Source organism: Schistocerca cancellata, chromosome 5, assembly GCF_023864275.1.
Source record: "Schistocerca cancellata isolate TAMUIC-IGC-003103 chromosome 5, iqSchCanc2.1, whole genome shotgun sequence".
In the NCBI taxonomy this organism is placed as follows: domain Eukaryota; kingdom Metazoa; phylum Arthropoda; class Insecta; order Orthoptera; family Acrididae; genus Schistocerca; species Schistocerca cancellata.
Genome location: NC_064630.1, coordinates 440,439,109 through 440,464,425, shown reverse-complemented (window position 1 = coordinate 440,464,425; position 25,317 = coordinate 440,439,109). Strand labels below are relative to the sequence as shown.

The 25,317-nt window shown below is 41.3% G+C and overlaps 1 protein-coding gene across 1 annotated transcript in view; it reads left to right on the top strand.

Annotated features, from left to right (window-relative positions):
* The window catches only part of LOC126187296 (PHD finger protein rhinoceros), a 246,764-nt gene that overhangs the window by 66,790 nt on the left and 154,657 nt on the right, over nucleotides 1-25,317 (top strand). Inside the window, exons 7-9 of the mRNA XM_049928284.1 lie at nucleotides 1,481-1,629; nucleotides 2,175-2,462; nucleotides 23,836-24,009. Coding sequence (XP_049784241.1) covers nucleotides 1,481-1,629; nucleotides 2,175-2,462; nucleotides 23,836-24,009 — 611 coding nt within the window. The remainder of the gene's footprint in view (nucleotides 1-1,480; nucleotides 1,630-2,174; nucleotides 2,463-23,835; nucleotides 24,010-25,317) is intronic.

Here is a 25,317-nt window from a genome sequence, read left to right as displayed (position 1 = left end):
CAATCCACCTGTCATGAAATACGCTACTCAATACCGCTTCAACTGCATGCGAGCTATGTGCTGGACATGCATCACGTTGGAAGTACATTGCCATTCTGTCATGCAGTGAAACATCTTGTAGTAACATTGGTAGAACATTACGTAGGAAATCAGCATACATTGCACCATTTAGATTACCATTGATAAAATGGGGGCCAGTTATTCTTGCTCCGATAATGCCACACCATACATTAACCCGCCAAGGTCACTGATGTTCCACTTGTCACAGTCATCATGGATTTTCCGTTGCCCAATAGTGCATATTATGCCGGTTTACGTTACCGCTGTTGGTGAATGACGCTTTGTCGCTAAATAGAATGCGTGCAAAAAATCTGTAATCATCCCATAATTTCTCTTGTGCCCATTGGCAGAACTGTACACGACATTGAAAGTCGTCACCAATGGTACAGGTGCAATCGATGTTGATGTAGCATTCTCAATGCCAACGTTTTTGAGATTCCCGATTCTTGCGCAATTTGCCTGCTACTGATGTGCGGATTAGACATGACAGCAGCTAAAACACCTACTTGGGCATCATCATTTGTTGCAGGTCATGGTTGACGTTTCACATGTGGCTGAACACTTCCTGTTTCCTTACATAACGTAACTATCTGGCGAACGGTCCAGACACTTGGATGATGTCGTCCAGGATATCAAGCAGCCTACATAGCACACGCCCGTTGGGCATTTTGATCACAATAGCTATACATCAACACAATATCGACCTTTCCCGCAGTTGGTAAATGGTCCATTTTAACACGGGTAATGTATCACGAACCAAATACCGTCTGCACTGGCTGAATGTTACGTGATACCACGTACTTACACATTTGTGACTATTACAGCGCTATCTATCACAAAGCGAAAAAAGTGGTCCAACTAAAACATTCATATTTCTTTATGTACTACATGAATATGCAATTAAAAATGGGAGTTCCTATTTAAAAAAATGCAGTTGATATCCGTTTGACCTATGGCAGTACCATCTAGCGGGCCAACCAGAGTGCCATCTGGTTTCCCCCTTCAAGCTAGACAAGTTTCATTCTTTGTAGTTTTTTCGTTTGATGCTTATTTCGTGAGATATTTGGCATGGTCACTATCAATGGACCACCCTGTATATAGCTGGTGCAAAAATGACCACCACAAGATACTTGTCGTTAATGACTTGATCTATAAAGTTACACATACTTGATTTATATTACAGGTATAATAGCAGACATAAAAGTGAGAATAGTGTTCTGTATATGTACTAATATTCACAAAAGACTTTTTCTTTAGGGAAAAGGTTTTTAATGAAACAATATTCTATGGAACTGAACTGGCCAAAAGTATTCTGTGTTTGCCCACACTGCTTGTCTCCATACTAAGCAAAATGCAGCACAAGAATGAGTGTAAATATGGGTGTCAGTTTCTGTATTGATTGTATTGGTGCTTTTTACAGGCTTGCAACCGGTAACTGAAGATCAGTTGGAGCGAGTCATTGAAGAACTTGAAGTACGCTGCTGGGAAAAGATACAAACCATTGTTAAAACAGAGGAGGGCCTTGGTATAGAATATGACGAAAATGTCATCTGTGATGTTTGCAGATCGGTGAGTATAATTGTTTCAGTGTATTAATTGTTTGCAGTACATTGCAGAAAGTCTGGTAACAACTCTGCCCTTTTAGAGTTACAAGCCAGTTACTTTAAAATGAGAATCAATCTTTCTAATTTTCTTTTTGTGTAAAGTGTACAGGCTTGTTTACGTCTTAGAGAAGCCATTCACTATTGTTGGCACCTGGAAAACAAACAAAATGTTTGAAATGTGAATGTATGTGTATTACATAGCAAAATATTATAAATATTGAGCTACCAGTGGGGATATAGGCACTGACTGAGAGATGAGGACATTATATATGTAAAATTTATTCTATGCAGGGAAATTATTTTTCTTTCCAAGAATTTGAACATACTGAATGGGAGAGGAGAAGGAAATTTAAAATCACGATAATACTCTGAGAAATGAAAGCATCTCTAAAGAAGTGGGATCAATTTCATCAGCCACACTACATTAGAATAGTAGGTCATGTTTGTAAATACTGTTTGATATTTATTGGAGACTGCAGGATAACCGGGAGAATGCCGTGCACTGTGCAGCCGGACTCGGAGGAAGGCAACGAGATGGTGTTCTGCGACATGTGCAACATCTGCGTTCACCAAGCGTGCTACGGCATCACAGCGATTCCTGCTGGCTCGTGGCTGTGTCGAACTTGTGCCCTGGGACTACGACCAGAGTGTGTACTGTGTCCTAATAAAGGTGGTGCTATGAAGTGTACACGTTCCGGTCAGAAGTGGGCACACGTATCCTGCGCCCTCTGGATTCCTGAAGTCAGCATTGGCTGCGTAGAGAAGATGGAACCAATCACCAAGATTTCCAGCATACCTGTAAGTAACACTCCAATGGGTTATTCTATTATTGTTTTTTCACTGAATATTTCCACTACCATTGTTACTAAATATTTCTGAATCCAGCACTGTTGAATTACCTGTGCTGCAGTGAAAATTTGTGGGTGGCACTTGAGACACCATTAGTATTGTAAACTTCACTTTATGGCCAACAAACATGTTATGAAACAAAATTATCATTCTGCCAAGCATGACTAATTTCTTCTGCGCACATATTACAATTACAGTAGTTGGTACGGTTTCAGTTAGTCTTATGTTGGTAGAAACAACATGCACAGCAAACAGAACCATTATACAGGAATGTTATACCAGCATGTGGAGTGAAGATAACAGGCTCATCACTGTAGTCGCACAGTAAAGCAGAAAGACAGCAGTCAATATCCAGACTCAAATTAAATCCATAACAGGTAATCAGCAGCATTGTGTTTCACATCATGGAAGTAGAGTCATATAATAGCGGTTAGTGAAGGAAAAACTGAGGAGCCAGTTGCCAGTCAGCCTTATATTGCCCCCCCCCCCCCCCCCCCCTTATGGAATTTCACATGTCTGGCTAGTGATACCAGTGGCTTCCATGGATGTGTGCCCTCGCCAGACAAATGTGTGTTACGCCTGTCAATATATCTGCATCTTCCATTTGCACATTTGGTGGAGTTACTAAATTTGTATTGCAGCTTGTAGATTTATGATAATCACTGATCTACCCACCTTTTGTCATACAAAATGTACTAAAGAAGGATCGTTGAAGAAAATGGCAAATGTAATATAATTAAATCTTCATAAAATATCCAAAGTCTGCTGTAATGAGGATGACAGAAAATACTTGTGTATAATATTGTACCGGTTACCAGTTGATTATTCATTATTTGCATGGTGTGAACAGTCAAATTTAATAAAACTGTCTCTCTCTCTCTCTCTCTCTCTCTCTCTCTCTCTCTCTGTTCTGCAACAGTAAGTCCATTGTCTATATAGTAATATGAAACAGAATTTGAGCTTCTCATTAAACTATAAGTTGAAAAGAAACAATTTTAAGGTTTTATATGTTTGTATATTCTGATTAGAAATGACTGGTATGATTCAGAGTCTGCACAAAAAAAGTTGTTGTTCTACCTGTGCAGTAGGGAAGGAGACAGCAGTAGTGGTGGGGGCTCTATTCTGAATTACCACCACCATGCGGCAGAGGAGGTCTAGTTCGATAGCTGCTATCAACAAATGCGTAACTCGCATAATTTGGAAGCTACATAAATAGTCTGAAAACAGTATTGGTAACATGTTATGTCAATTTGACCATTAATTTCACAAATATGGATGTTCAAAGTCAATAGTTTCTCACTAGAACACCAAAAAAGAAATATTCGCATAAACAAATAAAGGAGAACAAAATCAATCATGCACTGCCAGAAGGAGATCTCATAAAACAGAAAAGGAGAAAATTAATGTAGCAGACGACTTTGCTTGCTATGATAGCAGATATGTAAAATAAAGAACACGTGTTATATGTTGCTCCATGATAAATTATTCAGCAATAGTACTTAAAAATAATTTTTTCCTTGTTCTGTAAAATTAGTGAAGCCTTCACCAACCAGCCCTTACTGACCAGGCTCCATACATTATTTCATCTGTAAACCAGTTCAACCCTTTGTTCTCCAAGCTGAAGCACATGTCGATGCCCTACACAGGGTTTGCGAATCAGTTCATTTCTGCTCTGAAGAAGATTCTACTGAAAGCTTTTGAGTCATGTCGTTCCCTACATGGAAATTACTAGCCTGCCCCTTCCAAATTTCCCAGTAATGATTCTCTGACGATCTTGGATGAGTGTTGTGTGAAAATTTTGACAAAATTAAAATGTGGTTTTTTGAAGCCAGCCGACACAAGTGCTATTTCCAGCAGCTTCAGCTACTGAAGAAAATACATAATTTGCCGAGAGAACTATTTTGCCTCCATAGTTACAAGTACTAAACTGCAGATATTAAATGATAAGAAGAACAAGATATTGAAAAGGAAAAAAAAGGGATATTTTTACATACACGAGGGAGAAGTTAGATGGCTCTGCCAGAGACATACTTGAGTCTTGTCTTCAGAAAAATCTGTATAATGAGGCATTTGCCTTATCTTTAGAGTTGCCATTCTAAATGAATACAAAAATTTTCCCCACTGGTTTCTGTGGATGTTGAAATAAGTTTGAGCTTCTAAAAAGATGTTCTCTCCTAAGAGAAATGAGACATTATTTTTTTAAATGTAAGGATGCTCAATATCTTGAAGTACAATAACTTCATGTTTCTCCTTCTTCTGATAAGTAATGGTTCGATGAACTTGTTTATAATTCAGTAAACAAGAGAATTCATTCAATTAGCACCTTTTTCCTCTTTTTTCTCATCTTACATAGTATTTTAGCACTTTTCCCCTTTCTTTTTTCATCTGAAATTTACAACTAAAAATCCTTAACCATGGCTATTATCTATACACTTTTGAACTCCTTCCTTAAGCCCATTGCCTCATCTCAGTTTTGTGTGTTCGTGCATTACCTTGTCTCTGGCCCGTTCCTACTTGTGTGTGCAGTATCTTTTACAAAATACTGCATGAAGTCAATTTCCGTGATGCAATTAACTTCAATGTGTGAACAAGCTTGTATAAATTCGTAATAATTAAGAACTTCTGTCCCATTATTCCATCATTGTACTGTGTCGTGTGACCAATGTATTTGTACAGGGTGACAATTATTGAACTACATGAAATAAAATAGTCATAACTTCTGAACAGTTTCTGTTAGGACATTCAAACTGCATGGTTGGCCATGGGGCATGATGGGAATTAGTATGCACATGCACGGTTTGGTTAAGCGGCAAGCCCACTTTCATTTGGATGGGTTCGTCAATAAGCAAAGTTGGCACATGTGGAGGTCTGAGAACCCGGATTTCGCAATCGAGAAGTCTCTTCACCCTCAAAAGGTGACTGTGTAGTGTGCAGTGTCCAGTCACAGAATAATTGGTGCAATATTCCTTGATGGCACAGTGACTAGCGAACATTACGTGAAGGTTTTGGAAGATGATTTCATCCCCATTATCCAAGGTGACCCTGATTTCGACAAGATGTGGTTCATGCAAGACGGAGCTCCACCCTATCGAAGTAAGGGTGTGTTTGATGTCCTGGATAAGCACTTTGGAGATCACATTCTGGCTCTGGGGTACCCAGAGGTCACTAGATGGGCTTCAAGTGGCCACCGTATTCTCCAGATCTGAACACTTGCGACTCTTTTGGTGGGGCCATATTAAAGACAAAGTGTACAGCTGTAACCCCAAAACCATTTCAGAGCTGAAAATAGCTGTTCAGGAGATCATAAACAGCAGTTAATTTCCAACTGGAGACTATTTGTAACAGCATTAGCTTTTAAGTCAACTGTGCTCTCCAACTGCTGAGTAATTTGCAATTTTATTAGTCACTGAGAACACACATAACTTAATGAACCCAATAATGACCTTCTTATGTAAAAAGTAGATTTGTAACAGGTGCAAGGGTTTAAGGTGACTTGTATTTAGGAGAAGGGTAGTCGAAAATCACATTGTCTTAGTCTTGAATTAGGCTATCCTTGTGTGAATGGCTGCATGTTTTCCCACTAATGCCACTGCTGGTTCCTTCTATCCTTCTCCAATTCAGCCAATGATTCTTTTCTAATTAACTTATTTTCTGCAGTAATTAGCTTATGTACACCCCTCTAGATGAATCAGAACAGTCTTTCTATGACATAACAACTTGTTAAACTTAGAGGTAAAGATGTATTTGTAGAAGTGCGGTGCAATATAAATTGTTCAATAAAACTTGAGAATTAAATATATTACTCTGTGTTCATCATGCATAGTGACCGATAACACCCACTCAACAACTGAGACTTTTTTTGACAGATTATTATGCAGCTACATGAAAATTAGTCTCTGATATCTGATTCAGCAGTCCTGGTTTGACGAGTCTTTGCTCGAAATTTGTCACATATTCTTTGTTGGGCTTAGAGAGGAAAGGCAAGCTGTGGTAATTGCATGGTTCCCTCATCAAAATAATTCTAGTAACTTCTAGATTTCTTACCAAGAGCAAAATTCATTGAGATAGTCCATCATCTGGCATGAGGTTTTCTTTAAAAATGATTCCTGCTGTTGTGCATCCTAAACTAAACAACAACATAAGGGATCAGAGTTTCTCATCTAAATTATAGTTAGTTGTTCCATAAAAAAATTTCTGATAAAGAACTGGGCTATATTGTGTGTGTAAAAATGATTAATAATTTCTGTTCAAGAATGCCTGTGTGGTACAGGATGAGTTGTTAAGGAGAAACAACTTAAGTCTTCATTTGAAGACACTTCTGCTATCTATCATACACTTTATTTCTGTAGACAGATGGTCGAACAGTTTTGCAGCTGCATATTTCACCTGTTTCTGTGCCAATGTTCATTAAATTTCGTTAAAAGGTACAAATTCATTAAAAGGCAATGCATATCATTTTTCCATCAAGTGTTGTACTTGTGAATATCTCTGTTACTCTCAAACTGAAATGAATTGTTGAGTGAATAAATGTTCTATGAGGTGTGGTTAATATTCCCACCTGCATAAAGATATGCCTGCAAGGTGTACATGTGTGCAGCCCACACATAATTCTTATTATTTTCTTTAGTACAATGACTAAATTTTGCCAGAACATTATCTAACAAGACACCGGTGAATGAAAATATTCATTATATATTCCCAAAGTTGGCAATTACTGCAGTGACTGAAGTAGCCAAATCTAAATGTTTTAGCAAGTGGTTTTTCCATATCCCCAAAGTTGGTGATTATATCTCAAAAATTTTCAATTATTGCAATAGCAAAAGTAACAAAACCTAAACTTTTAGCTGGTCCACTGTATGGTTTATTCCATATCCCCAAAATAGTTATTGCAATGGCAAAATTAGCCAAACCTAAATGTTTTAGCAGGTCTACTATATGGTTTTTCCACTCATAGTTTTCACCGTATGCACACTTAATAACTCAGAATTTTCTACCTCTGTTTATTATTTTGTTGGTATACTAGGTTAATAGGAGGTGAGAAGTTTTTTACTGTATGAAATTGGATGGTTGTGTGTTTTCAAAGTTTAAAGTTATCCCATGTGTGCAAAATTATCCAATAAACTTCACAAAAACTTTCTTTACTACGTTCTCTGTCGATGCTTCTTTGTTCAGCTTCACAACAATGTTTGTACGAGACTCATTTGGAAAGTAAATAACATTTTTTCTACAGAAAAAATTTTAATACAATCAAATGAAACCATATTTTCCACACAATTTGATAAACGAGCTACTTTTCTTTGTAGTCACCGTTCAAGTTTAGGCACTTGTCATGCAGTTCTACCTGCTTTCCTATGCCAATTTGCATACTCAGTTGTCACCAAATTGTTGAACCACTGACCAACAGCTTCTTTAAGTTTGTCATCAATTCCATAGCATTACCCACTCAAAAAATCTTCAGTTTGAGTTATAAATGATAATCACTGGAGGCTAAGTCTGAACTGTACGGTGAATGTTGAAATATTTCCCAGTGAAACCGCTGAAGCAAGTCCCGTGTCACTCCCGCTCCATGCGGGTGTACATTATCGTGGAGGAGGACGACTCCACTAGTTATCATTCGGCGCCACTTGTTTTTAATGATGCGGTGAAAATGTTGAAGCATCTGACAGTAGGCCACTACATTTCTAGGCATGTAGTTGATGAGTAGGATACCCTTATGATGTGGAAACATTATAGCCATAATATTTCTGGTGCTTAAAATTTATTTTGATTTTTTTGGTTGTGTTAGGATTGCAAATGACGCCATTCTATTGATTGGCACTTTGTTTATGGTGTGAAATGTGATGTCCAAGTTGCACCACCAGTGACAGTGTGGTTCAAAAATTCGTCAGCATTCTTTTCATAGTGACAGAGTAATTTCAATGCAGCTACCATTCATTTAATTTTGTGTTCTTCTGACAAAATTCGAGGAACTCACGGCTCACAATTTTTTACAGCCCAGATCTGCAGTAACAGTCTTTTACAACACAGTTCTTAAAATGTCTGGAAAGAATGAGTGCAGTCCACTGATTGTGAAGCACCTAACTTCTTGGATTTTTGTTTCAATCCTTGCTTTGAGTCTGTCAGTCACCACTTAGGGGCAACCTTAGCTATCTTCATTGTGAACATTCTTCTGTCTGACTTTCAACATAGTACTCCAATTCTGAACTGACACTTGTTCATCCCATTACCATAAACTTCTGTTATCTGTCTATAAATTTTGAAAGGTCAGACTTTCTGCACATTTAAAAAGTGGATAACACTGGACATTGCACACTTGTTGGATTGTAAATTTTGTCACACATTTTAAAGTTACACAACTAAGCAGTAAGTGACTGTATTGAATTAAAGTTGTCACCACATTGCAGTGGATGAATACCAAGGTCAGTGGTGGTGGTGGTGGTGGTGGTGGTGGTGGTGGCAGGAAACAATCATGTATCGAAACAAAATGTTCTTTACTTTCCAAATGACCCCCTCTCTCATGTCGTACAAACAATGTTAACCGTGCCCCCCCTATCTAAATAAAAAGGTAGATCAACAACTTAAAGCAAGGCCAGTGATCAAATCTTGTGGGACTCCCATTGTAATTTGTCCTTATGCAGGTGATACAGCACACTTGTTTGTATTACTCATACAGCCTCGAGTAGTCTATTCCAACTCTGCCCACTCGGAGGCAGTTTGACAGACACGGGCACAAATGGACGTGGGTGGGCAAACAGCTGCTGCAAGGGAAGTCTTGCAGCTGGGCCACAGTGTACGGAAGTGTGCAGTAGGCTCACTGATATGATGTGTAGCCTACACAGTCTGCAGCTGCCAGCGAACTCAATGAGGGGCGAGAAAAGACACCCTTGCCCCATGAGGCAGTTTGTACAGCATAGCAAAGGGTAACTGTGCTTTCTAGTTCTTCCCACTCAATGGCAAGTCTGGTACAGCAACCACAGGTAGTATTTTGAAAGAAAACTCTCTTTGTTGCAGGAGAAACAATACTTTCATTGAGTGTTTCAACCTTTTGGGATGTCATCAGAAAATATGTTAGAAACAGAGAATAGTATTTATTGGCATGTGGTCCTATTCTAAGAGCTATACTGGAAATCAAAATATTTACCAGAGAACTTACTTTAATATACTGGAAAATTTGCATTTATCACACCTGTGGGATCTGTTGTGTGTACCTACAGAGCAAGTTACGATTCAGCTATTGAGAGCTACAGTGCCGAGAAAACCCCTAAAAAATTATGCATGCTACATCCCTTCTCTTGGGCATGCCAGTGTCCATTGAAAAAGCAGTTCTGGCATACAACAACAGTAGCACAATCTGTACACTAAGCAATAACTCGTTCCACTCATACTTAAAAGTACACAAGCAAAACATACTGTTTGCACTGTCAGTTGGCTAGGTAACTTGCCCCTAGAAGGCCCTCATGCACACAACCTTAACATTAATTCAGAGATAATGTGAAAAAATTGATACAATTACCAGTACTTCCCTGTTAACTTTACTGTTAAAAAAGAAACCTAAATCTTGACTTAAGTAATAAAATTGATGTGCAGATTAGCACTTTACATAAATATCTGCTATTTAAGGCAAGCATGACCCATAGTAGAACCCAACATAGCTACATGTTCATTGAACTGTGGTACAGTGATAAATGTTCTGCCTTTTACGTGTATAAACTGGGATGTTATGACCAACAACCAGAATGTTCGAATCTAGTTTCCGGGAACATATTCTTACTAAGAAGTGTGAAATCAAAGGACATTCTGCATTCGCAAACACTTAAAAGCAAATGGGCGCCAGGTGCCCAGGTTAGAACGTCATCAAATCTTGCACCAGTCTCCAAAAGGCAAAGAGCTAAGAGGAGGTGGAAACAGAAAAGCACTTGCATACAGTAAAGGGTTTGTCCTTAATGATCAGAGTTGATTACCGGGGGGGGGGGGGGGGGGGGGGGGGGGATATGCAGTGAGCCACTGTGCACTGTGGCTCAAGGTACTTCTGACAGATGACATCGAAAAAGTTCAAAGAAGTGCACCTTGTTTTGTATTATCACGAAATAGGGGAGATAGTGCCACAGACATGATACATGAATTGGGGTGGCAATCATTAAAACAGGCGATTTTCGTTGCGACAGGATCTTCTGATCAAATTTCAATCACCAGTTTTCTCCTCCTATTACGAAAACATTCTGTTGGCACCCACCTGCATATGGAGAAATGATCATCGTGATAAAATAAGAGAAATCAGGGCTCACACAGAAAAATTTAACTGCTTGTTTTTCCCACTCGCTGTTCTAGAGTGGAACGATAGAGAGACAGCTTGAAGGTGGTTCATTGAACCCTCTGCCAGGCACTTTATTGTGAATAACAGAGTAATCATAGAGATGTAGATAGATGAAATACAGCAGCTGGTGCCCATGCAAGCAGTTCTGCTGGACTGGACGTGTTGACTGGCGCTGCCCCATACATAGCCAGAAATCTGGACAACACATCTTCGTGGAAACATGCAGACACAAGACTTCTTGACCGTAGTCATGAAGCTCCCCTCCTCCAAAGTATAATTTCAGTGAAATATAGCGGTAGTCAGAAGTTGGATACCTTTTCAAATGGAAAGGTCTACAAACTCATGTGATACAAATTTCCAACCATTATGAGGACACAAGAGTTCTGTCATACCTCAATGGCAAAAATGACTGACTGTGCGAACGGTGACAGTCGACAATGTGGAAGACAGCTTGACTATGTATAGGGCATTTGACAGCATCACCACCAACAACCATATGCTGCCCAAAAATGGACCCGAGAAATTGACACACACCCTGTCCCGAGGGTGCTGTGGTACCAGCTGAGGAGGAAACTGGCAAGCCAGTGATTCTGTGCCATGAGCCCACACCATAAGTGTGCAATGTCTTGATTGATCATAAAACATCACTCCAGTGCCTTCAGTCTCACCCCAGTGTGATGCTTGCAGCAGCTGGAGGATACGAGGACGCAACACTGGGTGGAGGACCTCTCGACAGCATTGCTCCTTTGTGAAAAGTATGAGGATTTTCTGGTCAACTTTGGATGAATCACGGAGGAGAAAAAATGTACGCCATGCTGAATCCACACCTGAAGAGATGCACTCTGACCAACCAATTCATACAGCGGAAACGACTTCCCAGAAAAGCGAATTGACAGCTACAGCGGTTGCGACCTCACTTTATCAGTGGAAAATTTGACAGGATTTGCTGCAAGGTATTGTCCAATGCAGACACGAGAGCTTCCTGCCAATTGAAGACAAAATTGGTTCCCACTGGCAGCCTTTACAGTGCATCAGCATTTGCATGCTGGGTGGTGGTGCGTTAACAAGTCATAGCAGTAATTACTGAGAAAGAGGGCCCTGCATTTTTGATGTGTAAACGATGGGTCGTTCTTTTCCACCCAGATTCCGATGAGACTGAACCTCACCAATATCGTACTGGGGTGCATCATAGGCAAGGATTAAAGGTTTACGTGGTATAAAGAAAGCCAAACAGGCAGCAGAGCACAAACACTGCTTGAGGAACTAAAAAGGCCTGTTAACAGGCCGCAGACCGGACAGACTTAATGCCCTTATGGTGAAGCATTTAAGAGAATAGCAGATGCATGCAGCCTGGGGAATGAACTTAGCATTATACAATATCTTGCCCAAAAAATCTGCAGCTCCTTCAGGTCCTTGGGTGCCAGCAAGCTGACGATGGCTGTAGTGTGTTCATCTGTAGGGGCGATCCACCTTTGCTAACCACATGTCCCAAAGAATGCACCTCAGGGGAGTGAAAACTGTACTTTTCAGTTGTAGTGTGGCCATTCTCCAGCAGACATTGGAAAGCCGTCTGCAAGTTTTGTAAATACTCCTCACATGCAGAGCCTATAGCATAGATGCCGTCAAGCTAGTTTACGCAACAGGGGATATCTTGAATCAACTGTTTCAAATATTGTTGATAACTTCCACAAGATTGTAAAATGCAAGCAATTAAACTGTTAAAGCCCAAAGAGGTTGTTGAGTACCAAGAAAGTACAAGAAGTTGCGTCCAACAACAACTGCAGATGTGCCTCGCGCGAGTCTGTATGTGAAAAATACTCCCCCCCCCCCCTTCCCCTCTCCACCAACAACTCCTATGGCCACAGAATTATGAGTTGTCTGTGTGTTTAAAATCGCCACAAAGGATCATGGTGGTTTCAGGCTTCTGAATCACCACCAAAGGGATGATCCACTGACACGACAAAATAGGAGAAACAACGCCCTGATCCTGCCAGCACTGCAATTCGGCCTTTACTTTGTTACATGTGGAGAAGAGATTGGGGCTTGGGGACAAAATTTAGGTACTGCCAACGGCTTAAGAGAAAGATTTGCCTCAAAATGTTGTGCCTGCCCAATATATACTCAAACATTTGGTTGTATGATAAAGGTAAGGAGTACAAATCCCGAATAGGGAGTGACTGCTGAGACACTAAATAGACTTCGTCAACTGTCTGCAAGCCAAAAACAGGATAAGTGTGTAACCCCAAAACATTTTGCACCAACGGAGAGAAATTGAACACTAACAAAGTAAGTTGCTGTTCACATTCTTGTAACATACAGAGACGGGGAATTGCCCTCTCAAAGGAATGTACTGTTTACCATAAGACATAAGTTGACATAGTGGCCACTGCAATGCTGGGCAGGCCAATAGCCTAAGTATCTATGTGAATGAGGTTGACCATCACTCCCACATCTGCTTGAAAGTCAACCATCACCCGTCCAGCAAAATATGTCAGGGCAACAAGTGTGGGGCTCTAGAGACAGCCCCAGAGTCCAGCAAAACATAGGAGCATCCAATGACTGACACACAGCTCGCCAACTGTCATTGCTAAATAGGCCACCTGATAGCATGCTCCACACATACCTCCACATGCAAGCAGTCTCATCGAACATGCACCAAAAGACTGTTGAGGCAGGACTGCTACCTCATTCAATAAATGGAAAGAGAGCAATGCTGTGAACCTCAAAAACAATGTGGGCAGGAATTACAATGTCACAGTTAATGCGAACCGGCTGAGTTCGACATAGGTGAAGAGGAGTAGCGTCACATTGCCGCTGTACTGGAATCATTATCAACAACATGCAGCAACTCACTGTGAGCAAAGGCAGCCGGGGGAATCCCCTGGGACACCAGAGGCTGTTTACCATGTCCACCTAATTGTACCAATTGCCAGTTGTCAGAAAGGATGTCCACCACTGTAAGCTCATGCCCGAAATCTGGGAAACTTTGGCTAAAGAAGGGTTAGACTGGGTCAGCATGTTAGTTTGGTCATCATAATCAGGTGCTAGCCCAACAATCATGTCCTGAATTGGTGAGTCTGCATATGTGGCACTTGAAGTGACACTTCTAGGAGAGACCCTGCAAATCTGTAATCCAGGCTGCATACAATTACCCAGGGCTGTTTTGTGGTGCTGGTTAAATTGCATCCATGCTGCCTTCATGTGCGTTTGATGTCCAGAATGCTGGGTAAGCAAATAAGTTGATCAAAGGGCATTTTCTTGGGCTCTGTGATGGGCTTGAGATTTTGCACAACCCCACACAGCTGAACAAAACGAGGCAACATTGTCAACTGGATCAAGTATATGCTTTACCTAGCTGTGCAGCAGGATCCAATGCAGGTAATTTTCCCACATTTGTGTAGACTCACCAGAGATGGAAAATAGCAGTGAAGGTGGAGAATAAAACTGCAAACCGGGCACCTGGCCTGACACTTGCATGGTATGGGTGTGAAGCAATTTCACCTTCCGTTTTAGCAGCTCCTGTATCTGCTCGTACTGCTGCTGCTGCTGCTGCTGCTGCTGCTGCTCCCTCTGTAGGTACAATTGTTCCTGCTAGCATTGCAGTATTGGAGGGCAGCGTGGAGGGTAAAAATTGTAGAGGGAGACCAAGAGATGAATACACTAAGCAGATTCAGAAGGATGTAGGTTGCAGCAGGTACTAGGAGATGAAGAAGCTTGCACAGGATAGAGTAGCATGGAGAGCTGCATCAAACCAGTCTCAGGACTGAAGACCACAACAACAACAGCATTGCAGAAATACTTTGCCAATTGTGGCCCAAAATTAACACTGTGAAAAGGGGAGGAAAAAAGGTGGAATCACCACATGTCTAAAAACATTATTTATCACCACTTGAGTCTTTGCACAGGCTAGACAGTGCTGCTAAACAGCATCATCGGCACAGGGTACTGTCCCGGCCGACAGTGGCTCAACAAGCCAGGGACAGAACTTCTCAAGAGGAAATGAAAACTCGCCATGCGAGTAACTTTATGGAGAAGCAGGAAGTCTGAAACTGCATTGAGATGCACTTGGGGTTAAATACAACACACGGCAGGTGCATATGGCTGATAGCTGAGCACTAGGCATAGTCAGCAGTGGTTGAATTCATCATTAGAACTGTCCTAGATGGCTTACTTCCTTCGGCTGATAAACACTTCCATCAGCGGATCTGCCCATACCATGTGCCACATGTGCTCCCCATGGCAGTTATCCCCACTATTTCTCTACAATAACCATATCAGCTCACCTACTCCATTGCTTTGTCCACTGGCTGGGATACTTTTAATGTTTTAAACTATTTGCACCAATTATCTCACCTGCAGTTACAGTACATTTTACAGTACAAGATTACTAATATTAAAGTATTCCAAATCATATTGTCCCTATTGCATTGTAAACAGACGGTGAAACCTCTAGTAGTCCATGGTTTCTTTAATGACTTCCCATTATTACATTTAGTTACCTTTTATGAAAATTGCTTTCAAAAATGGGCAGATCTCATTAAGAAATAAGTTAAATTTTTGAGCTAGCATTAGGATCACTGTAAACTTTACCCCAGTCATATATATATATATATATATATATATATATATATATATATATAGGGAAACATTCCATGTGGGAAAAATATTCTGCCAGCGCTTTTGTTTGGTAAGTCTCATCATCTTTCTTTTTAAATAAATATATATATATATATATGTGTGTGTGTGTGTGTGTCTGCTTGTGTCTGTATATGTGTGGATGGATATGTGTGTGTGTGCGAGTGTATACCCGTCCTTTTTTCCCCCTAAGGTAAGTCTTTCCGCTCCTGGGACTGGAATGACTCCTTACCCTCTCCCTTAAAACCCACATCCTTTCGTCTTTCCCTCTCCTTCCCTCTTTCCTGATGAGGCAACAGTTTGTTGCGAAAGCTTGAATTTTGTGTGTATGTTTGTGTTCGTTTGTGTGTCTGTCGACCTGCCAGCACTTTCATTTGGTAAGTCACATCATCTTTGTTTTTAGGTATATATATATATATATATATATATATATATAAAGAAAGATGATGAGACTTACCAAAAAAAAGCGCTGGCAGGTCGATAGACACACAAACAAACACAAACATACACACATGTGTTTGTTTGTGTGTCTATCGACCTGCCAGCGCTTTTGTTTGGTAAGTCTCATCATCTTTCTTTTTATATATATTTTTCCCACGTGGAATGTTTCCCTCTCTCTCTCTCTCTCGATGAGACTTACCAAACAAAAGTGCTGGCAGGTCGATAGACACACAAACATACACACAAAATTCTAGCTTTCGCAACCAACGGTTGCCTCGTCAGGAAAGAGGGAAGGAGAGGGAAAGACAAAACGGATTTGGGTTTTAAGGGAGAGGGTAAGGAGTCATTCCAATCCCGGGAGCGGAAAGACTTACCTTAGGGGGAAAAAAGGACAGGTATACACTCGCGCACACACACATATCCATCCGCATATACACAGACACAAGCAGACATTTGTAAAGGCAAAGAGTTCATATATATATATATATATATATATATATATATATATATATAATAGAGGGAAACATTCCACGTGGGAAAAATATATTTAAAAAGAAAGGTGATGAGACTTACCAAACAAAAGCGCTGGCAGGTCGATAGACACACAAACATACACACAAAATTCTAGCTTTTGCAACCAATGGTTGCCTCGTCAGGAAAGAGGGAAGGAGAGGGAAAGACAAAAGGATATGGGTTTTAAGGGAGAGGGTAAGGAGTCATTCCAATCCCGGGAGCGGAAAGACTTACCTTAGGGGGAAAAAAGGACAGGTATACACTCGCACACACACACATATCCATTCGCATATACACAGACACAAGCAGACATTTGTAAAGGCAAAGAGTTTGGGCAGAGATGTCAGTCGGGACAGAAGTACAGAGGCAAAGATGATGTTGAAAGACAGGTGAGGTATGAGCGGCAGCAGATTGAAATTAGAAATTAGCGGAGATTGAGGCCTGGCGGATAGCGAGAAGAGAGGATATGCTGAAGGGCAAGTTCCCATCTCCGGAGTTCTGACAGGTTGGTGTTAGTGGGAAGTATCCAGATAACCCGGACGGTGTAACACTGTGCCAAGATGTGCTGGCTGTGCACCAAGGCATGTGTAGCAACAGGGTGATCCTCATTACCAACAAACACTGTCTGCCTGTGTCCATTCATGCGAATGGACAGTTTGTTGCTGGTCATTCCCACATAGAAAGCTTCACAGTGTAGGCATGTCAGTTGGTAAATCACGTGGGTGCTTTCACACGTGGCTCTGCCTTTGATCGTGTACACCTTCCGAGTTACAGGACTGGAATAGGTGGTGGTGGGAGGGTGCATGGGACAGGTTTTACACCGGGGGCGGTTACAGGGGTAGGAGCCAGAGGGTAGGGAAGGTGGTTTGGGGATTTCATAGGGATGAACTAAGAGGTTACGAAGGTTAGGTGGACGGCGGAAAGACACTCTTGGTGGAGTGGGGAGGATTTCATGTAGGATGGATCTTATTTCAGGGCAGGATTTGAGGAAGTCGTATCCCTGCTGGAGAGCCACATTCAGAATCTGATCCAGTCCCGGAAAGTATCCTGTCACAAGTGGGGCACTTTTGGGGTTCTTCTGTGGAAGGTTCCGGGTTTGAGGAGATGAGGAAGTGGCTCTGGTTATTTGCTTCTGTACCAGGTCGGGAGGGTAGTTACGGGATGCAAAAGCTGTTTTCAGGTTGTTGGTGTAATAGTTCAAGGATTCCGGACTGGAGCAAATTCGTTTGCCACGAAGACCTAGGCTGTAGGGAAGGGACCGTTTGATGTGGAATGGGTGGCAGCTGTCATAATGGAGGTACTGTTGCTTGTTGGTGGGTTTGATGTGAACGGACGTGTGAAGCTGGCCATTGGACAGGTGGAGGTCAACGTCAAGGAAAGTGGTATGGGATTTAGAGTAGGACCAGGTGAATCTGATGGAACCAAAGGAGTTGAGGTTGGAGAGGAAATTCTGGAGTTCTTCATCACTGTGAGTCCAGATCATGAAAATGTCATCAATAAATCTGTACCAAACTTTGGGTTGGCAGGCCTGGGTAACCAAGAAGGCTTCCTCTAAGCGACCCATGAATAGGTTGGCATACGAGGGGGCCATCCTGGTACCCATGGCTGTTCCCTTTAATTGTTGGTATGTCTGGCCTTTAAAAGTGAAGAAGTTGTGGGTCAGGATGAAGCTGGCTAGGGTAATGAGGAAAGAGGTTTTAGGTAGGGCGGCAGGTGATCGGCGTGAAAGGAAGTGCTCCATCGCAGCAAGGCCCTGGACATGCGGAATATTTGTGTATAAGGAAGTGGCATCAATGGTTACAAGGATGGTTTCCGGGGGTAACAGACTGGGTAGGGATTCCAGGCGTTCGAGAAAGTGGTTGGTGTCTTTGATGAAGGATGGGAGACTGCATGTAATGGGTTGAAGGTGTTGATCTACGTAGGCAGAGATGCGTTCTGTGGGGGCTTGGTAACCAGCTACAATGGGACGGCCGGGATGATTGGGTTTGTGAATTTTGGGAAGAAGTTAGAAGGTAGGGGTGCGGGGTGTTGGTGGGGTCAGGAGGTTGATGGAGTCAGGTGAAAGGTTTTGTAGGGGGCCTAAGGTTCTGAGGATTCCTTGAAGCTCCGCCTGGACATCAGGAATGGGATTACCATGGCAAAATTTGTAAGTAGTGTTGTCTGAAAGCTGACGCAGTCCCTCAGCCACATACTCCCGACGATCAAGTACCACAATCGTGGAACCCTTGTCCGCCGGAAGAATGACGATGGATCGGTCAGCCTTCAGATCACGGATAGCCTGGCTTCAGCAGTGGTGATGTTGGGTGTAGGATTAAGGTTTTTTAAGAAGGATTGAGAGGCAAGGCTGGAAGTCAGAAATTCCTGGAAGGTTAGGAGAGGGTGATTTTGAGGAAGAGGAGGTGGGTCCCGCTGTGACGGAGGACGGAACTGTTCCAGGCAGGGTTCAGTTTGGATAGTGTATTGGGAAGTTGGATCATTAGGAGTAGGATTAGGATCATTTTTCTTCGTGGCAAAGTGATATTTCCAGCAGAGAGTACGGGTGTAGGACAGTAAATCTTTGACAAGGGCTGTTTGGTTAAATCTGGGAGTGGGGCTGAAGGTGAGGCCTTTGGATAGGACAGAGGTTTCGGATTGGGAGAGAGGTTTGGAGGAGAGGTTAACTACTGAATTGGGGTGTTGTGGTTCCAGATTGTGTTGATTGGAATTTTGAGGTTTTGGAGGGAGTGGAGCTGGAAGTGGGAGATTGAGTAGATGGGAGAGACTGGGTTTGTGTGCAATGAGAGGAGGTTGAGGTTTGCTGGAAAGGTTGTGAAGGGTGAGTGAGTTGCCTTTCCGGAGGTGGGAAACCAGGAGATTGGATAGTTTTTTAAGGTGGAGGGTGGCATGCTGTTCTAATTTGCGGTTGGCCTGTAGGAGGATGCTCTGAACAACCGGTGTGGATGTGGGAGAGGAAAGATTGAGGACTTTTATTAGGGATAGGAGTTGATGGGTGTGTTGATTGGCTGAGTGGATGTGTAGGTGAAGGATTAGGTGGGTGAGGGCAATGGATTGTTCGGTTTGGAACTGGTATAGGGACTGATGGAAAGAAGGGTTGCAGCCAGAGATGGGAACTTTTAAGTGTGAGGCCTTTGGGGGTGATGCCAAATGTCAGACAAGCCTGAGAAAATAAAATATGGGAGTGTAATCTGGCTAGGGTGAAGGCATGTTTGCGGAGGGAATGTAAATAAAACTTAATGGGGTCGTTGTGGAGGTGTTGTGAGGGTGACATGGTACTAGAAGGTGGAAAGTGGAACACGAGGCTGAAATGAAAATGAAAATAAATTTAAAAATATATGGGGAGAGATAAAGGTAAAACTAGAAAGCAAATGGAGATCTGGTGTGAAAAAAGGCGAAAAAGGGTTGGTTAGAGCTGGGCTATGTTGATCCTGTGGTGAACTTGTGTAGGTAGATAATGATGTGCATAAAGGTTAGGTGGTTGTGTTGCCGCCAAACACGTTAAAGGGTGGGGAAATACGGGAAAATTTCGAAAAAACTACGTGAGGATGTATGAAAAGGGATGGTTTGGTGGTGGCAGACTATGGGAATGAAGCTAACAATTGTCTGATGAAGAAATAATGACGTTAAAACCTGTGGGAAGCGGCTAAAAATGATCGATGATGTGGGAAAAACGGAAATGGAAATAAAGCAAAAGATATTAAAACTAGTCGAAAAGGTTGTTTAATAGCTGAAAGGAACTGTTTGTGAACTGGAAACAGTGGATTTTATAGCAGCTGTAGTGTTGAAAGCGGAAAAAATTTTTTTTGTTATGGTTTGGAAGTGGGTTACGTATTATTACGTATTATTGAGTATATATCGGCGGGATAAAATTGTATACTGGATTACGGTAAAAAAGGAGAAGGTGAATAGAAAGTAAAACTGCTGGCAAAAACAGGAGGAGGAAATAAGACGACAGAAAAGACTACGAAATGTAACAGTGACAATAACAATAACAATAACAGACGTGATTGTTGGGTTCAAATTAATGATATAAATATAATAGAGGGAAACATTCCACGTGGGAAAAATATATTTAAAAAGAAAGGTGATGAGACTTACCAAACAAAAGCGCTGGCAGGTCGATAGACACACAAACAAACACAAACATACACACAAAATTCTAGCTTTCGCAACCAATGGTTGCCTCGTCAGGAAAGAGGGAAGGAGAGGGAAAGACAAAAGGATATGGGTTTTAAGGGAGAGGTTAAGGAGTCATTCCAATCTCGGGAGCGGAAAGACTTACCTTAGGGGGAAAAAAGGACAGGTATACACTCGCACACACACACATATCCATTCGCATATACACAGACACAAGCAGACATTTGTAAAGGCAAAGAGTTTGGGCAGAGATGTCAGTCGGGACGGAAGTACAGAGGTAAGTCTCATCACCTTTCTTTTTAAATATATATAAAGTGGTGAGACTTACCAAACAAAAGCGCTGGCAGGTCGATAGACACACAAACAAACACAAACATACACACAAAATTCTAGCTTTCGCAACCAACGGTTGCCTCGTCAGGAAAGAGGGAAGGAGAAGGAAAGACAAAAGGATATGGGTTTTAAGGGAGAGGGTAAGGAGTCATTCCAATCCCAGGAGCGGAAAGACTTACCTTAGGGGGAAAAAAGGACAGGTATACACTCGCACCCACACACATATCCATCCGCATATACACAGACACAAGCAGACATTTGTAAAGGCAAAGAGTTTGGACAGAGATGTCAGTCAGGACGGAAGTACAGAGGCAAAGATGACGTTGAAAGACAGGTGAGGTATGAGCGGCGGCAGATTGAAATTAGAATGTTTCCCTCTATTATATATATATATATATATATATATATATATATATATATATATATATATATATATATAATATTCGGAAGTTTTGCCATCAATCAACCTCACTGTTGTATTAGGACATTTCTGAACTATACTTGGAAGCAAGTTACATAATGTGATTAACAGTGTTAACAGTGTATTATGATCTGACAGTGCATCTACCACAGGATTTGTATGCAAACCTTTTAACTCCTGCTTGTTGTATGAATACATTACCTATAAGGATACTAAAGTACAAGTGGGCAAAAGCACCTCTTGATCAATTTTTCTGCCAGACTCCATCAACAAATTTTTGTATGAAAGATGGCACACTAATCCATCAAAATTTTTTTATGAGGATTTCCCAGTGGAGGTCTGTACATGGTATCAGTCACAAGTATCACGTTTCCCAATGTTAATTCACAAGCACATTTGTATATGTTGATCTGTGCAGAATTTACTTATTTCTATTGTTGTATTTATATTTTTTTATGAATGTGACAACTCCTCTTGTATCCTTGTTAGATCTACACTTGTATCACTAATAGTATGATAAAATACTGAAATATTTTACTATTAGTAATAATTTGTTAGTTTGAATGCCACCTTACGTAGAATTCCTTTAACTGGAATTTCAGTGTGTCATTTTTCCTTGTATTAATTAATGATATTCTCAAATAAAGTCATTAGTTTTCTATAGATCAGCTATTGCATAACTTACAAAGAACACAGTTAATATTGTTCTTTGCCATGTAGGATGTCATTTTAACAGTGACACTAAAATACATGGAAAGGTAGCATACAAAGCAAAATGTTCAATGTTTTTGAGTATGCGTATCATTAAAAGTTTGAAAATCATTGTTTATAGTTCTTCATATACACTGAATGTTACAGACAGTGGTGCTCTAAGTTTCTTAATCAAAATCTACAAAAGTTAAAATCAAACAATCAAAAACCCAGTATGGTATAATGACAGTATTATGGAAGGATAGATTCCTGCTCAGCATGTAGTGGAGACATTGAGTCACAGACAGACACAACGAAAAGACTGCTAAGAAGTGAACTTTTGGCCAAAAGGCCTTCTTGTAAAGTAGACAACACACTCACACATTCATGCAAGCACAACTCTCACACACATGACCACTGTCTCTGGCTGCCGAGGCTGGACTGTGAGCAACTGTGCATGGAAAAATAGTATTGGTGTTGGAGGTAAGGAGAAGGCTGGGACAGAGGTGGGGAGGGGGAAGGATTGCAAGGTAGGGGTGGTGGCAGTGAAGTGCTGCTTGCGAAAGCATGCATGGATGTGGTGTGGACATAGTAAGGCAGCCAGGTGCATTGAGAGGTCAGTCGTGGTGGCGGGGGGAGCAGAAAAGAAGTAAAAATACTGTATGTGCTAGGCGGAATAGAAAGGTTGTGTAGTGCTGGAGTGGGAGCAGGGAAGGGGAGCCAGCGCCATCTTGATCCCTCCTACCAACACCAGCTTTTCTGAACTACATAGGTGGGAATTCCCCCTACAGTACATCCTATATTCCCGTAACCCCCTTTGTTAATGACTGTCCTTCATCCAACTATCCCCTTCCCTGCTCCCACTCCTACACTACACAGCCCTATATTCCACCTACACAACCATAGTCTGTTTACTTCTCTACTTTTCCACTCCATTCCCTCCTGCCCCCTCCCCCCGCCGTCTACACATAGCTGCCCTGTCCTCACCACATCCCTACATGCTCCCACAAGCAGCACTTTACCACCCCCAACACCTATCCTGCTATCTCTCCCCCTCCCCGCCTCAGCTTCCTCCTTACCGCCACCATCCAGACTGCTTCTCCCCTCAAACACAGTTGCCCACAGTCTGGCCTAGGTGGCCAGCGACAGTGGTCATGTATGTGACAGTTGTGTTTGTGTGAATGTGTGTGCGCGCGTGTGGCGTGTGTGTGTGTGTGTGTGTGTGTGTGTGTGTGTGTGTGTGTGTGTGGTCTACTGTAGAAGAAAGCTTTCTGGGTGAAATCTCATTTGTTAGTTGTCTTTTTGTTGTGCCTGTCTGTGACTCGCCATCTTCACTATGTGGTAAGTAGCAATCTATCCTTTTCATAATATCATACAAAAGTTAGTGATGTACAGAACAATATTCTGGGATTCTAAATGTACAGTATTTTTTGCCTGAATATGTACAAAATGGTCTACATATGGCATAAACCTGCAATATATAGACAATACAGAGTGGCTCATGCATGAGAAAATTGCTTACTTTCACTCCTCCATTGTCATATGTTTTATCTCATTCCAGTAAGTTTGTTACACATATTTGAAGTTGTTGGTTAGAGTAGTTAAATGAAAATAAAATAAAATAAGTAAACATATTGAGCTGTTTGATAATCTCAATAATTGTAACTGCTTACTGTATGCTGCAGTCAGTTGAGATTAAGTTGTATATCTGCCTTTAACAAAGAGATAGTAGCAGTAGTAAAGAGCATTAATATTTTGTCATCAAATGTTGGAGTCAAAATGTTTAGGATGTAATTAATTTTTTATTTGACATACCATGGTTCAATCTCTTCATTTTACAGCAAAGTCGCTGGGCCCTGATATGTGTACTGTGTCGAGAGAGAGTTGGTGCTTGCATACAGTGCTCAATCAAAACTTGCAAAACAGCCTACCATGTGACTTGTGCTTTTAAGCACAGTCTGGAGATGAAGGCAATTATTGAGGATGAGAATGCAGATGATGGTGTGAAGCTCAGGGTGAGTGTGATGTCAGCTAAAATTTGCTAGCAAAAACTAGCAGTAGCATCAGATAAATGTGGCAAACCCCTGTCATTGGATATTTACATATATTCTCCACAGGCCATTGTACAGTGTATGGTAGAGGGTAATTTGTATGAATATCAGCCACTTTTTTCCTTATTCCGTTGTGTGCTAAGTAAAGGGAAAATAAGTAAGTGCTTCAGTATACGCACTATTCTCTCTTTCTTACTCTCAAGACCATTCCTTGGACAAATTCAGTGACAACAGCAGATTTTTCACATGGTCGTACTCGAATGCGCCTTTCTTAAATTTGCAAGTGCTTTGAATGGTGCTCAGTGGGTATTTTGTCAGTGGAGGTAAAAATTCTTCTTCTTCCTCTTCCTCTTCCTGTCTCTACAGCCCTCAATGGGCCTTGGCCTGCTGTACGCCATCAGTTTATTCGTCCCTGTCCAGCATTGTGCATCTCCATCTTCATCCCACAGACTTTTTTAGCAGTGCTATTTTTTACTGGTTCTCGTGTTACATACAAAAATTGCGGTCGATCCTCTTCAGGCAGTTTATTTTATTGAACTTTATGATTTCAATATCTTTATGCGGTGTATAAAGTTCAAAATTATATTGTCTGTGCCATACTCCAGTCATCCCATAGATTTTGCACAAATCCCTGTCCGGCCATCCAGATTTATGTTTTCTGTGATTTCCCTAAATCGCTCTAGGCAAATGCTGAGATAGTTCATTCGAAGAGGGTATGGGCGATTTACTGTCCCCCTTTTCCTAATCCGAGATTGTACTCAGTCTCTAAAGACCCGGCTGTGAATGGGACACTAAACACTAATCTTCCTTCCTTCCTTCCGTTTTCCTCTTCTTCCACGTGTTGATTTTCAGTTGTTCCTATTAGCTCTTCACACTATTGCATCACTGTCCAGGATTTTGAGCAGTATATTACTCTTGGACATATTAAAGTTTTGTGCAGTTGACGCTTTGTTTTCCGGGACATATTCCAGGTTGTTGGGCAGCAACATCATTCTGTGATGCTATGTTGCTCCCAGATAGATAAATTCACTAACAGATTCTATTTTCACTTGGTGAATTTCTAGCATCATATTTACACTCTGTTCATCATACGAACAAACCAGATGTAAATAAACACAAATGTGATGACTGGTCAGAAGCCATTGCACACATACATTGGTGTTGTTACACTCTTGGAAGTAGGTCCTACTTATGTATTAGATATGTTATTACCGAGTTACATTAATTGAACTTTAAGATATTCTGATGTGTAAACAAACCTTCAACGTTTTT